General features: G+C 34.6%; 1 protein-coding gene across 2 annotated transcripts in view; it reads right to left on the bottom strand.

Moving 5' to 3' along the window:
* Positions 1 to 13,865, bottom strand: part of LOC109436444 (E3 SUMO-protein ligase RanBP2-like) — a 67,593-nt gene that overhangs the window by 33,276 nt on the left and 20,452 nt on the right. For both annotated transcript variants that reach the window (XM_088796041.1, XM_074332319.2), the window contains exons 8-18: positions 12,096 to 12,183; positions 10,039 to 10,248; positions 8,871 to 9,052; positions 8,609 to 8,784; positions 8,291 to 8,414; positions 7,458 to 7,619; positions 7,062 to 7,199; positions 6,840 to 6,983; positions 5,795 to 5,974; positions 5,630 to 5,713; positions 3,236 to 3,371 (exon numbers count right to left, since the gene is read on the bottom strand). In XM_088796041.1, the coding sequence (XP_088652167.1) occupies positions 3,236 to 3,371; positions 5,630 to 5,713; positions 5,795 to 5,974; positions 6,840 to 6,983; positions 7,062 to 7,199; positions 7,458 to 7,619; positions 8,291 to 8,414; positions 8,609 to 8,784; positions 8,871 to 9,052; positions 10,039 to 10,248; positions 12,096 to 12,183 (1,624 nt within the window). The remainder of the gene's footprint in view (positions 1 to 3,235; positions 3,372 to 5,629; positions 5,714 to 5,794; positions 5,975 to 6,839; positions 6,984 to 7,061; positions 7,200 to 7,457; positions 7,620 to 8,290; positions 8,415 to 8,608; positions 8,785 to 8,870; positions 9,053 to 10,038; positions 10,249 to 12,095; positions 12,184 to 13,865) is intronic.

Raw genomic sequence — 13,865 nt, 5'->3', positions numbered from 1 at the left:
ATGATGTGAAAGTACAGTCATGTTCAACATTAGAAATATCAGGAATACACCAGTCAAGAACCAAAATGCACGTGATGTCCCCAGGACCATGGTTTTTAAGTGAGCCTGGAAAATCTGCACAATGACAAGGTTGCATTTATAAACTCAAGCTGAGAACGTTCAGATCAAAAATCCTTCAACAAATTCATGGAAAAAGATCTCACAAGTAACACTGACTGTGTTCCTTGGGGGGGGAAAAAGATACATCATGACTAACACACATATTGATGTCCAAACTATTTCATCCACCTGTTTTGTGTGGGTTTTGCCAGGAAATCAACAACTAGAAGATTCATGTTGAAGGTAAAACTACCAAGTCATTTCCTTGATCTGTTTTATGAAAATTTTACCAGAAAAAGAAAACTTAAAGACGAAAAAAAACAACAAAAACTTAAAGACAATTCATACCATCAAACTTACATACAATTCATACCATCACACAAAAGAAGAAATTGAAATTGTGACCCAAGAGATGCTAAACAGATAATTCTGGAAAGCACCGAAATAGACCTAGAAAAGGATAGCCAGTCAAAAACAATCATGATGAAGAAGCCCAAATCTGATTTTAGAAAACTAATGGAACTGCCTGGTGAAGACGGTTATTTTAGAATATTATGGGGAGAAAACAGGCACAGATCAAGCTGACAGATACGAGCCAAGAATCATAAAATCTGAAATTTAACTACTGACTTTATCAGTGACTAGTGACTCTTAACAGTAAAAAAAAATTAAAGAGTTCTTATAAACCTACTACAAATAAACAGGTAATTCAGGAAATATAAAAGATTATAAAGTACTGAGCATACCTAGTACAAAAAATAAAAACTTAAAAATGGATACTATTTTGGTCTTTAAAATTGGCAAAGGTGGGGCGGCCTGGTGGGCTCAGTTGTTGGAGCGCGGTGCTCACCACACCAACGTCGCCAGTTCGATTCCCACATGGGCCAGTGAGCTGCGCCCTCCACAGCTAGATTGAAAAAAAAAAAGAGAAAAAAAAAAAGAAAAAACACGACCTGACTTGGGAGCTGATGGGTCCTGGAAAAACACAGTTCCCCAATATTACCCAATAAAAATTTTTTTTACAAAAATTGGCAAAGGTTTTGTAAACTGATAATAGTTAACACTAGGCAAGAGCACAAAGAGATGGGCACTATCAGATATTGGTGGTAAGAGTGAGAACTGGCTTAGCTTTTCTGGAAACCAATTTCCCAACACAAAAGAATTTCCCAACACAAATTCCTACAATCCTAGGAATGTGTCTACAGCATTATTTGTAACAGCAAAAACTGGAAATAACAAAAATAAGGTAATGCAATTTGCAGTACTTCCACATGCTGGGATACCTTGTATTCATTAATATCTTTCAAAAAACACTTAATAGAAATATGCTCAGAACTTAAGGTAATATTTAAAAAACAGGCTTACTCATCTACATACAATAATATAGTAAAAATCCCATTAAAAATTATTTATGTGTATACAAAGAGAAAGGACCAAAAGGAAACACTCCAAAATGTTAATAGAATTCAATGTGACACTGTTAGCTTGTAGTTTTCTGTACACTGTTCAGTACATCTTAATATTTCCTATAAGCTTATTAATCGTTTTTTATCATCTTATTTTAGAAAGACAAGGGCCATCATGGTATATTTTTACTTTCATTAAGAAAACAAAATCTGTGAACACAAGAATGGGAATCAGGAGACTTGAGCTCGCCTCCTTTCCAGCCACAAAGCTGCTTTATGACCACGTCAATGAGTCAATTGAAGTCTCTTTTTCTCAACTGTAAAATGAGGATGTGCTCCTTCTACACATTTCATAGGGTAATTGGAAGAATAAAATGAGACAATTTAAATCTTATTTTTATGTTTAACAACCAGAAGACCCTTTATGCCTGTACACAGAAGAAGAAATGGAAACTGTGACCCAAAAGGTACCAAATGATCAATTCCACACAGCACTCAAAAATACCTAGAAAAGGCTAACCAGTTTATCTTCTCTATACAAGGCTCTATATAGTAAGCAACGTTTGACCTCTTGGCATCTCATATATTTATCTATAACTTATGACATTTAGTAAGTCTGACTTTACAAAGACTTTCTATTATGCTGCCTGCCATTTAGAAGACACTAGCACGAGAGGACAGTGGGGCAGCCATAACAAACATGGCCCTATGAACTATCACACAAACGTACAAATCTAAACTAGACCACACCATTCTAAATCTTTCCTGAGTTAAAATCAATTCGAAAAAAATATGCAGAGCTACCATTTCAGGAAATCTGTCTCATGTGAAAGAAAACGCTTTTTGTCATTATTTCTGGGTGCATGTGGGCAATGTATCATGTTAGGAATGGCTTTAAAGTTAGACCATTGGAGTCTGAACCCCAGCTTTATCAATAACTAGCTGTATAATAATGCATAAGTTACCTAACCTTTCTGAACCCATTTCCTCACCTATAAAATCAGGGTTAATAATAGTACACACCAGTCTGCATCACTGTGATTAAGTAACACTACATACACAAAGCACTTTTGCACACAGACAACTCATAGGAGGCATCATTAGTACCCTCTGGCGCATTGTGTTTACTATATACTGTAAGTAAACACGTAATAAACACCCACACTTACACAAATGCTCACAATTATGTGAGCCAAGTATTATCTCTGTGCTTCAAATAGACAAGCTGGTTCAGAGAGGTCCGTAAGTAAGACAGCACAACTTCAAAATCTAACAAAGTCTAGCTTCAAACTCCTTCCTTCTAGGTAAGATCATGGTATTTAAAAAAAAAAAAAAAAGATTTCCTATGAATGTCACACCTCTGAGCGTATTATCAAAATAATTTCCAAGAAGTTTAAGTTTCTAATTAGACATCTCTTAATGCATAATGATATCAGTCAACATTTTTCAATTATAAGAAATAGTGCCACCCCAGTCTCAGCATCTCTGACATGTGCATTAAAGGGTCTTTCAGCCTTTATATACACAGGATCAGATACGGCTTGTTTTGTTTCTCCTTGGATTTATAAAAAATCTCAGTAACACCAAATACAGCGTAAGTAACATATAAGCAGACATACACACGTATACAAAGAAATGTACACAGACAAGATGATTTCACTAGTTATCTTTTTAGAGGGGAAAGTACAGAGACTTTACTAACATCTGGAATTATCCGCTTGTTAACTCACCTGTTAGTGGAACCCCATGAAAAGGCTGTGATCCCTGATATCCATCAGGCACTGAATCTGGTCCATAACACTCTGTAGGCCAGCGATGAGGAGACCCTGAGTTACTGCTATTTCGTTTCCATTCCTGCATTTCTTTCTGTTGGAAGAAGAAAAAAATCTTGAGCAATTGTATCATGTCAGAAACAGTGCTACAGCAAGTAGTTTAAAATTAAATACTTGATGATGTCATTTAAGAGATTCTATATTCCAGTAAGATCTAAGTACCAGGTGCTAATTTAAGAACATAATCCTTAACCTGTTAAAAACTTATTTGCTCCCGTTCTTTTACTCCTTACGTAGTACCATTAGCTAATTCCTTCACTCTAAATTAAAGAGTTAGCTCTAACCTAAAAAACTGAGCAGACTCCTAAATGACCTCATCTCCATTCTACACCTGCCTAAACTAATCTTTCTAAAAAGTTCAGCTCTAGCCAAGACACTTCCATGCTCAATAAAACAAGTACCTACAAATTAAACATTTCTTTGACATTGACAGTATTATCCTAAACATCCTTCTAGCATATCTCCTTTCCACACTGTTTTACTCTTAAGACCATTTGGACTACTCAACATTCCCAATTACCTCCCAATACTAGCTTTCTGCTTATCCATATCTGATGTAACAAAACATTACCTATCCTTAAAGGTGATGCTCAAATGCTCCACTAGCAAAGGGGAAACAACTAATATTTGCTCAGAACAAATATATTTACTCAGCATAATATATTCCATGCACTTAAATTCTGAATCCTTACAGTTACATAAGTAATAGTAACTTACATCTTAAAATGAGAAAAAAAGATGAAGGAAATGGCAGAGGAAGAATTCAAACCAGATTACTCCAAAAGCGTTTTCATAACACCACTGATGCCTTGACAAAATCGCAGACATACTGTCTTCTAATGGAAGCCATGTTGCTAGCTATCAGATTTGTCATTTTATGGACAACACCCTCCCCAACCACAGAACCTAGAAAACATCCCTTTACAAAACAGGCACTTTTCAAGAAACTCTTTTTCTTTTAAAACAACAAAACAAAAACAAAACAAAACAAAAAACTATAGAAGTATCAGACAACAGGTCACTTTTGAAAACAGTGCCAAATACCTCTATATGGGCTCAGGTCACTGCCCAGTTGTAATAAATGAGTTCAGAGACAGATCTAGCATGTCTGCTACCTTCTTCTTAAGGGGTTTTCAAATATAAATTTCCCAAAAGCCTTAACTACTGGGGTCAAAAATCTCACAGAATTTTCAAGCTAAATAAATTTTTCTCCACTCATCCATCAGTGTCTAGTCCCGATGGGGTACATCCATAAATAAGAAACTGGTGAAATCAACTAGAAAATTTTCCTGGTCACTGCCAGTATCTGGACCATGGTTTTAAACACGCAGTTAACGCTATAAGTGTACTTTTTAAAATTCAAACTAGAAAATGGGATGAGAACTGGTTTCAACAGTTCTCACTTAACAGATGAGAAGCCAGACAGATAAGAAAGTGCCTGGCCAAAAATCGTTAGTGGCAGAGTTAATACTAGAACCCAGCTTTTCAGGCACACGGACTAGTGCTCCACTAACCTTACAGAATACAATGTTGGGTGCCTTAAACCTATGTAAATCAAGATTGTATGCAGTATCATACACAGGCCAAAATTAACATACAAAATGTTTGTGCAAATTCAAGTTTGCTCCCCACCAAACAGCATTTTCTAATTTTCACACATCGCTGACAGCACTGTAATAATCGCACACATATTAATTTCCTTGGTGTAACTTTAGAAATATGAGTGATTTAGTTCTTGCTCAATGAGCGTGAATTTGTACTTTCAATTCCAAAGAAGGAAAGCTCTTTTGAGCCTTATAGTTAAGGTCACTTTCATATAGTTAAAATAACATTATGTACATGTAACTATTCCTTACATAATTAAGTCAAATTCATATGAAAGTATTAAAAAGATAAAGACATTTTCTGAAGCTTAGACCACTTGTCAATTCCTAGCTATAAATTTGGCACACACAACCACAGTCAGTCTGAGAAATGAACTCATAGACCAAGGTATGATTAGTATATTTCGCTAGTTCACGTCAATCACTTGGAGACCTCCTCTATGCCAGGAATGATGCTGTGTTTTGGATAAAAGAGTCGGTACCTTTGAAGGATTCACATCTGGAAGAGGTGCAGACATAAGTAATCTCAAAAATATGGTCTAAATGTAGAAGTATGTAAAGCATAGTATGATTCCATAATAGCATGACAGAGTGCTATTTTGAACAGCTTAAGAAAGAACTGAGGGAATGGTCAAGGAAGGAATCTTGGAATAAGGGAGGCATAATTTGGAGAAATTAAGTGATTTACCTTAATGGCCTCTACTTGTTGGTAGATTGTTTTCAGTAAATAATTCTGATCTTCTGCCCATCGAGGCGGTGTTTTAGGAGAATACTAAAAAAATAACAAAACAGTATTTAAAACATTTAAGACAGAAATATATTCTGCAATGTGATTCATCTCTTTCCCACTTACCTTGTAACTTTTACTTGGTGATAGAGAGTATTTGGTGGGTGACGGTGTAGAATGTTTTATTTCTGAATCTGCATTTTGCAAAGAACCATTTTTATAAAGAGGACCTCCTTCACTGTAGTCATCAAGTTCCTGCATGACTGAACTAAACATCTCTTTTACAGTCTCCAGGGGCACAGGCAACTAAAAACAAAAGGCATGATCAAGGGCCTCAATTTGCAAAAATACCACAGTAAAAATTCTTAAATAAATGAAAAGATTTTATTTTACTAATTTACTTACTTTTTCTCACTTTTGTGCAACAAGCACTGCATCGTTTTAGTAACAACAGACATGAAACTGCTACGTAACCTAATCTTCTGCCTCTAAAGACTATGCTGTTTCTATTTTTTCTCCTAGCTATAATAATTGTAAAAGAATGTTAACTGGAAAATTTTTCAGAGTGAACAAAAAAGTTACTGATGTTCACTAACTGATTTTGAATGGGGAGAGAAATATAAATGCTAGAATGCACCAGACAACAGAAATCCTAATGTAAGAGCAGCAACACAAATTAATCAACAAAATACTCGAAAATTGAATATATTTGAAGTTAATACCATCATGACAGTCTCAAACTGCTGCTAGTTGGAAAAACAGACAGTCCATAGCAGATAATGAAAAAGAAAAGAAATGGTAAGTTGTCAGCCATCTACTTTCGATTTCAGTAAAATGTTTAACTGCCAAATTCATTAAGAACTAGTTTTTAGGTAGCATTTGCTTTGATTAGATTGCCACGATAACAAAAATAAATGTCCTACCTTAGAAACCTTTCCTAATTCCCCAACAAGTATTTTTATAACACTATAAACCTAGACTCTCAATTAAAAAAAAAACACCCACCAAACCTAAGACAAAGCAATGTTAATTAAATATTTACATACACCCCGTGTGTGCATTAATATGGTATTACTAAGCATTTCTGAAATTACCAAAATATAAAACCAAGGCAAAAATAATTACCACCAAATTATCAATAATAAGAAAGAAGAATCAACCTGCAACTTACTTTCCTGACTGAAAAATCTGAATCACTGTCATCTAAAATCTTTATTAGGTAGTCCCTCGTCTTTCTCAGATAATTTTTGCATTCTTCTTGTTCTTCAGGAGAAAGGGCATCATTTTCAATGTCTTCTGCTTTTCTGTGAAAAATCTACACAAAGAATGCTTTTATGAAACAATCACACTTTTAAAATAAAAAACTTTTAATTCAGGTACCACATCTACTTACCAGTGCAAGATTCCAGTAAGAAACAACGTTTTTTATAGACTCAAAAGCAGTCATAGCATCTTCTGTATTTCCATTAACTGCATCCAATATAGCGTATGTTATGTGTGCTTCTTCTTCATATTCACCAATTTCAGATGCCTGAACACATTTAGTAATTTTTAGTCAAGTTGTCTCTACCCAGAATACCAAACCCAAATGATTTCCCAAAGATTTTATATGCTCTAATGAAATTAACATCTCAGCTTTTCTGCCATATTTTATTTGTGACCGCTAGTGGATTTAGAAAACAAGACTGCCATCAAATATTCAGGTAATTAATTTATGAATATCTCCATTTCTCAGTTTATAAACTGGAAATCCACATCCCAGTTAATTCACAAAGGGATCCTCCATTACCTGGATGTCAGCACTATGAAAATGTTTAAACAGAGGATCAATAGGTTCAGGAATACTGCTCTTCTTTTTGATCATCTCCAACAACGGCAAAACCTTCTTCCAGTAATGAACACTTCTGCCTATGTATTCCCGTTGATCATAAAAAGAATTAAGACCATTGCCCTAAAAAAAGTTAGAAAGTTAGAAGCACAGAACCTAAGGAACACAAATGATCAGATCAAAAAAATTCATTTAAAAATGGTCTGAACAGGGCAAAACAGAATCTCAAGTCATACACTCAACTTCCCAAATACTGGTATAAATAACCACCTGAATACCAATGATCATTCCAGACCTAAGTTTTAAACACTTTCAACGAGACTAACCTAACAAGCAGCTCAAGCTCTTTTAAAAGTTGCCATTTTTAAACAGCCGAAACCTGCTGCTCTCTAAGTGTCAGTTTGCTCAAAGGGCTAAACAGCTACACCTAATCTCGTCACAGAGCAGACTTCAACTATTTAGAAAGATCTATAATGCCCTTATCTATAAAACCTTGTGCTACTGAACATAAAAAATTTCCAGGCTGGACAATAATTACCATAACTTGATTATTAAGTAATAACAGTTAATACTTACGTAACAGTTACTGTGCCAGCCGCCAGCCACTGTTCTAAGTGCTTATGTATTAACTATATTAACTACTATGTGGCAAGATTAAAAAAATATATTTCACCTGGCATAATATGAGTAACCTGCTAGTTGTTTTAGAACTAAATGACTTTCAATGAAAAGTTCACAATTTCTTAAAAAATAAGGTAATGTTCTTAAAAACGCTTACACTTTAATAAACTCACCGTTTTCTGAAGGTACTGTGCCCAATATATAAGCAGAGCGGGTTGAAGGCCGTGTTTTCCCTGGCCCCTTAGAGTATTTATGTCACGCTGAACTAGAAGTCGTAATTTTGCTGAGGTTCCAGGGCTAAAAAAAGTTTTTGTTAATAAAATTGATTTATAAACATGCATTTCAACACTTACATGTTAGTCATCAAATGATAATTAAATTAAATCTTCACACGAGCATTAAGTACCTAGAGAATAAGTTTTTAAATTAAATAGGTTTTTAAATAAAAAAACCTACACTGTAAGTTAAAGGAATATTTTTGTTTTACTTACATTGCTTTTCTGTGAATCAAATTACAAACTGCATCCCACCAAGATTTTTGTCTCTCTGTACAAAGCTGTTTACACACAGGAAGTGGCAAGCATAGTGGCTGATAGAAGTTGTAGTGAGAACTACATTTCTCCTTTAATTGTAAGTGGCTGGTACATATTACCCCAAGTAGAAACACCTGTTTTATTTAAAGAAAAATAAATTCAAGTTACAAAAAAATTAAACAAAACTCAAAATACTTAATTTATTAAAATCTTTGCTTACTTCAAGATCTAAAATGCATATTGATTCAGGTGCATTTGTTTCAAGTCTTGAGGTTTCCTGGGGCAAATGATGAAAAAGTTGTTTTAGCCATTTTCGAATTGCAGGTAAGGCAGGCAATGAAGTCCACTGTAAGCCAAGCCAGGTAAGGTGCTGAAGGTTACCATTATGTGCTCGAATGGCACCTGAAATAAAAGAGAAAAAGCTGGCCTGAGATTATGAAAACTTCTTTTGTGCCATCAGTTTTGCCAACAACTAACTTACATTAAATGTACCTTAATTTTATAACTGATTTTCTAAATCAGAGCTGGGGGAAATGTCTATAAGTCAAGTCCCATGTTCTTATTAAAGGTACTCACATTACCTATCTAGGAATCTTAATAGAAACAGTTACTATGGAGAAAGTTCTTTTCAAGGCTAAGGAAAAAAAAAGAGGTTCACTAGAATTCAAAAAACAAAATCTGACACGGGCCAAATAAAGAAGAGCCACCCAATGAGAAATCTTGAAACAACGGATTTTCCTTTCAGTAGAGTCATTAAAACAATGGGATTTCACTACATTAATCCATTAGGGCAGTAAAGAGATCTTTTCTTGTAGAAGATATTCAATATTGAAAAAGTTACGAGTGTCTGGAAGCATAAAGAGGTACAGCATTTCTGGCAATATGGCAATTTGCAAGAGACTTAAACATGTTCATCAACTTTGTACCAGTGATTCTGTTTTTTAGGAATCTACTCAAAAATTTGAAAAGGAGACATTTTACTTGTATATTCAAGTTTTCATCACCATATATTTTTAACAGAGACAAAATGAGAAACTACTTGGATATCCAACAATAGAAAGCAGGCAAGCAAATGATGGCTAAATTCATGAAACATTATATTGTCATTAAAAGTCATTATTTACAGAGATAGACACAATGGAAGGGAATTCCCGAAAAAAGACAAATCGGATGTACAGTATAAACAACTGTTTAGAAGAAATACATATGCCGCCAACCCCCCCAATCCCCCCCCCAAAAAAAAAACCTGAGAGGAATACAGAAAAATATTAAGTCACTATTTCTGGGTAATGAGATTACAGGCAATTTATTTACCTTTCTGCTTCTATTTTTCTCCTAATATAAAAGGATTAAGATGCAAAAATGTTCCTTTGAAAATTCCAACTTACCAATATCATATCTAGCCAAATCACCAAGCTCTGGTGCTTGTACATCAATGTTTCCAATATCATCGCTACCAAGGAAAGAGCTATCCTTTAGTGACTGACTGGAAAACAGAGCATCATACAATGCAGCCTGTCCACTTTTATTGGCAAAGGATTCTACAACCTCCTTTAAAAAATCTTGCTTTTCACGACTTAAGTTTAGCAGCATGTGCCCTGAAAAACAAATTATTTCCATCATTTAAAATACATAGATTGTTTTTACTCATATCCCTCCAGTTTTATTCATACACCCTAAGGGGAAATAATTATCTGAGACCTAACCCTCCAACCCAACAACCACATCTGAACAATAAAAAGGGTGCTTATGCAAAAAAATAGATTACAGCTTTAACAGTATCTCTGTCTACATGCTACAGTTAAAGGAAAACATAAGATAGGAATGTGTGTGAAAAATGCCAAAAATGTTTACATTTTAAATGGAAAAGTGTGGGATTTAAAAGTGGCCATAAAAGGGCAGGCCCAAGCTCAAATTCTCTGATCTGACTGATACACTGATTTCTAACCTGGCTGGTCAGAATTATCTTTTAAAAAGTTATTAAAATACATTTATTTCCAGGCCCAACTCCCAGAGGTTTGGGGTGATAATCTATTTCAAAAACACTCTTTGGATAAAGTTTTAGTACATGCTACAACACGGATGAACCTTGAAAACACTATTCTAAATAAAAGATGTCAGTCACAAAAGACCACATATTGTATGATTCAATGTATATGAAATATCCAGAAAAGAGAATTCTAAAGATACAGAAAATTAGTGGTTGCCTAGGACTATAAGATTTGGGGGGAACTGAAAGTGACTGCTAATGGGTATGAGGTTTCTTTATGAGGTGATAAAAATGTTTTATTAAAATTGATTGTGAAGCTTGCACAATTCTGTGAACATACTAAAAAAAAACAATAATCTGTACACTTAAGATGGATGAATCATATAGTATGTTAACTTTATCTCAATTAAACTTTAAAAACAAACAAACAAAAACACTCCTTGGAGTTAATTCTGCTGGTCAGTCAGACTATTATTTTTTCCAAAAGTTTGCAGAGACAAACTCAGGAATGCTGAAGTCGAAGACATTAAAACACAGTTCATCTCATGAACTGTGACACCCTACAAAGGTACCTAGGTATTAGCTTGGCGCAAAAGTAACTGCGGTTTTTGCAATTCTTTTTAACCTTTTAAACCGCAATTACTTTTGTACCAACCTAATAGAAGGAAGACATAAGAAGAAAAAAAAAATGGGGTCACTTCTTCAAGGACTGAAACTCTACCTTCCACAAAAGAGTAGGCTGTGGGATAGAAGAACAATATAAGCTTAGACTGCCAATAGCCTAACAATAGACGAACGCTTACAGACGCTTTGATTTAATATTACTACTTGCTCTTTACAAAGCTCATTCAATTTACGTCAAAACTGCTTCCTATAGAAAGCACGATCCTTCTTCAGTTCATTGCTTGATTCACTAGCTAAATGAATAACTTGAGAAGGTTTTGCCTAAGCAAAACCAGGTAATACCTTTACGATCTATCCCCCCCCCCCCACAAAAAACAACCTGGGAATAAATCTACAAATTCCAAGAACCTAACAGAATGTGAATATAATCTTCTATCTTCCTTACTATGTTGATCTGTATCTTCTTCATCTCTGTCTCCCCCATAGCAGTGTCTTTCAAGCACCTGATGTTAAATGGTTGGCAAATCAATAATTATTCTTAGTTCAGGAACTGCTTTAAAATATTCAGGCTCCAGCAGCTAAAGTAAGGGTTAAGGAGCTTCTCCACCTGGGAGCAAACAATATCAAATATTTGTTTCTTTTTCAGAATATACCATTTCTTCTAATTCTTTGTGTATCTCTTGCCCTAATCTAATACGGCAAAGAGAAACAAATGATTATGACAAATTATCTCCTGGATAGAAGATATTATCATAAGATGTATTCCTTTTTGCTTTTTAAAGAAATTTTCTTGTCTTCTTTTAAAAATAAAATCATTAAACATTACTATACCTGATTGGCTCAGGCGATCATAGGCCATCGATTCCAGTAGATTTTGTCCACCTTCTCCTTTCATTAATTTAATCTTTGGTCTTGGAACCTGGTAATTTTAGAATCAAAAGTCTTAATTTAGTGATACCCATATTTTTAACAGATGTTCCTTTCGATCGTATTGTGCTTTTTGACAATGCATAAAGTCAACCAATGGTTAAAGCTGAGTTGGAGAACCAACTACAAAAAACTAGGAACCAAAGAATTTTGATAATCTGTAAAAGATGCCTGCAAAGAGCACTTCTGAGAATTACTTGCTGCTAAAAGCACATTTGAATGTGCATTTGGGAAAATGAAGTATTTAGAGAAGTTTTCTGCCCTACACAAACAGAATTACAGAAGAGATGACAGCCCTACTTTACACAGCAATGGAACCATACTCGGAAATGCCACACTGAACAGCACATTTTCAAAGAGCATGGATAATTTGGGAAACCACTGGGATAAACGGGAACAACCAAGAGAGTAAAAGGACTTCAAGCCATATCCTATGGAGAAGAGCTCAAAGAATGATGAATAAACAGAATGGTAAATAAAAAACACAATATGCTGCCTTCAGATATTAAGAAAATTACCTTGTAAAAGGGTTAGACATTTTTAATAGAACCAGAAGTAAAAAAAACCACCAATGAGCAGCAGCTTAAAAAACATTTTTATTCCATATAAGGAAGCACCAAGAACCAAATTATTCCAAAACGCAATGGGCTATCTTGAAAAGGAGTGAATGTCCATCACTGAAAATGTTCCATCACAGGCAATAACCACTTACTGGAGATATCCTATAAGCAACCACATGAGTATAGCTCAGGTAACTGCTGTTAAATATCTAATGACCTACTTAATTGGTAATGGGAGTATAATTTGGTACAACCTCTATGAGGCTGGAAATTCGGCAATAGCTCTAAAAACTATAAATGCATACACTTTGATCCTGCAATTCTTTCAGAGAATTCCATCCATAAATTTTCACAGATAAAATGCCACTACAGGATTATTTGAAATAGTATAGCAAAAAAGCAGACGTAACCTAATGTCTTGATTTTAGGTCACTGGTTTAAAAAAAAAAACCCAAAACTATCAATCGTATATCCATAGAATGGAATAATACATAACCATCAAAACAACTGAGGATGCTCTATTTATGCCATGCTTTCTGTATTGATACGGAAACATCACCAGATATATTTCATGGAAATAAAGCAAAATAAATAGAATTTACAGAATGTTTTCTATCTGTATTTTTAAAAGGGGAGTGGGAGTGTGCATGTCTATGTATTTGCTTGTGTATATGCATAAAACCATTCTTGAAGAACTCACAACTAAAAACATTAGTTCCTTCAGGGAAGAGAAGTGAATGACTAAGGAACAGAGATAGGAAGGAATTTTCACAGTAACTCTTACCCATATTTCCTAAATATGATGCCAAACTTTGTCGATAGCTGTTAAAGAGCACAAAAATCATAAACCTGGGTTCTTTTACAAAATTATTCAAGTTATCATATGTGATCAATTAACTTATGAATCCCTTCAGTCACATCATCTCGTCAAAATTTCCTCATCTTTTTTTTTTCTCATCTTAATAAAAAGTTTCAAGGGAGACTTTGTTTAATGCCTAGCAGAAATGCAGATATACTTACTAGAACCACAGCTCTCCCCTGATAAAGAGTCTGAAAACTCTATCATTAAAGAAGTTAGCCAGGCATGATTTCATAAGATCTCCTATACCAGTCC

This window comes from Rhinolophus sinicus, chromosome 2 (genome assembly GCF_057876585.1).
Source record: "Rhinolophus sinicus isolate RSI-liver-muscle chromosome 2, RSI-T2T, whole genome shotgun sequence".
NCBI classification, from domain to species: Eukaryota; Metazoa; Chordata; class Mammalia; order Chiroptera; family Rhinolophidae; genus Rhinolophus; species Rhinolophus sinicus.
The sequence above is the reverse complement of the archived record's forward strand: the minus strand, read 5'-3'. Positions and strand labels throughout refer to the sequence as shown.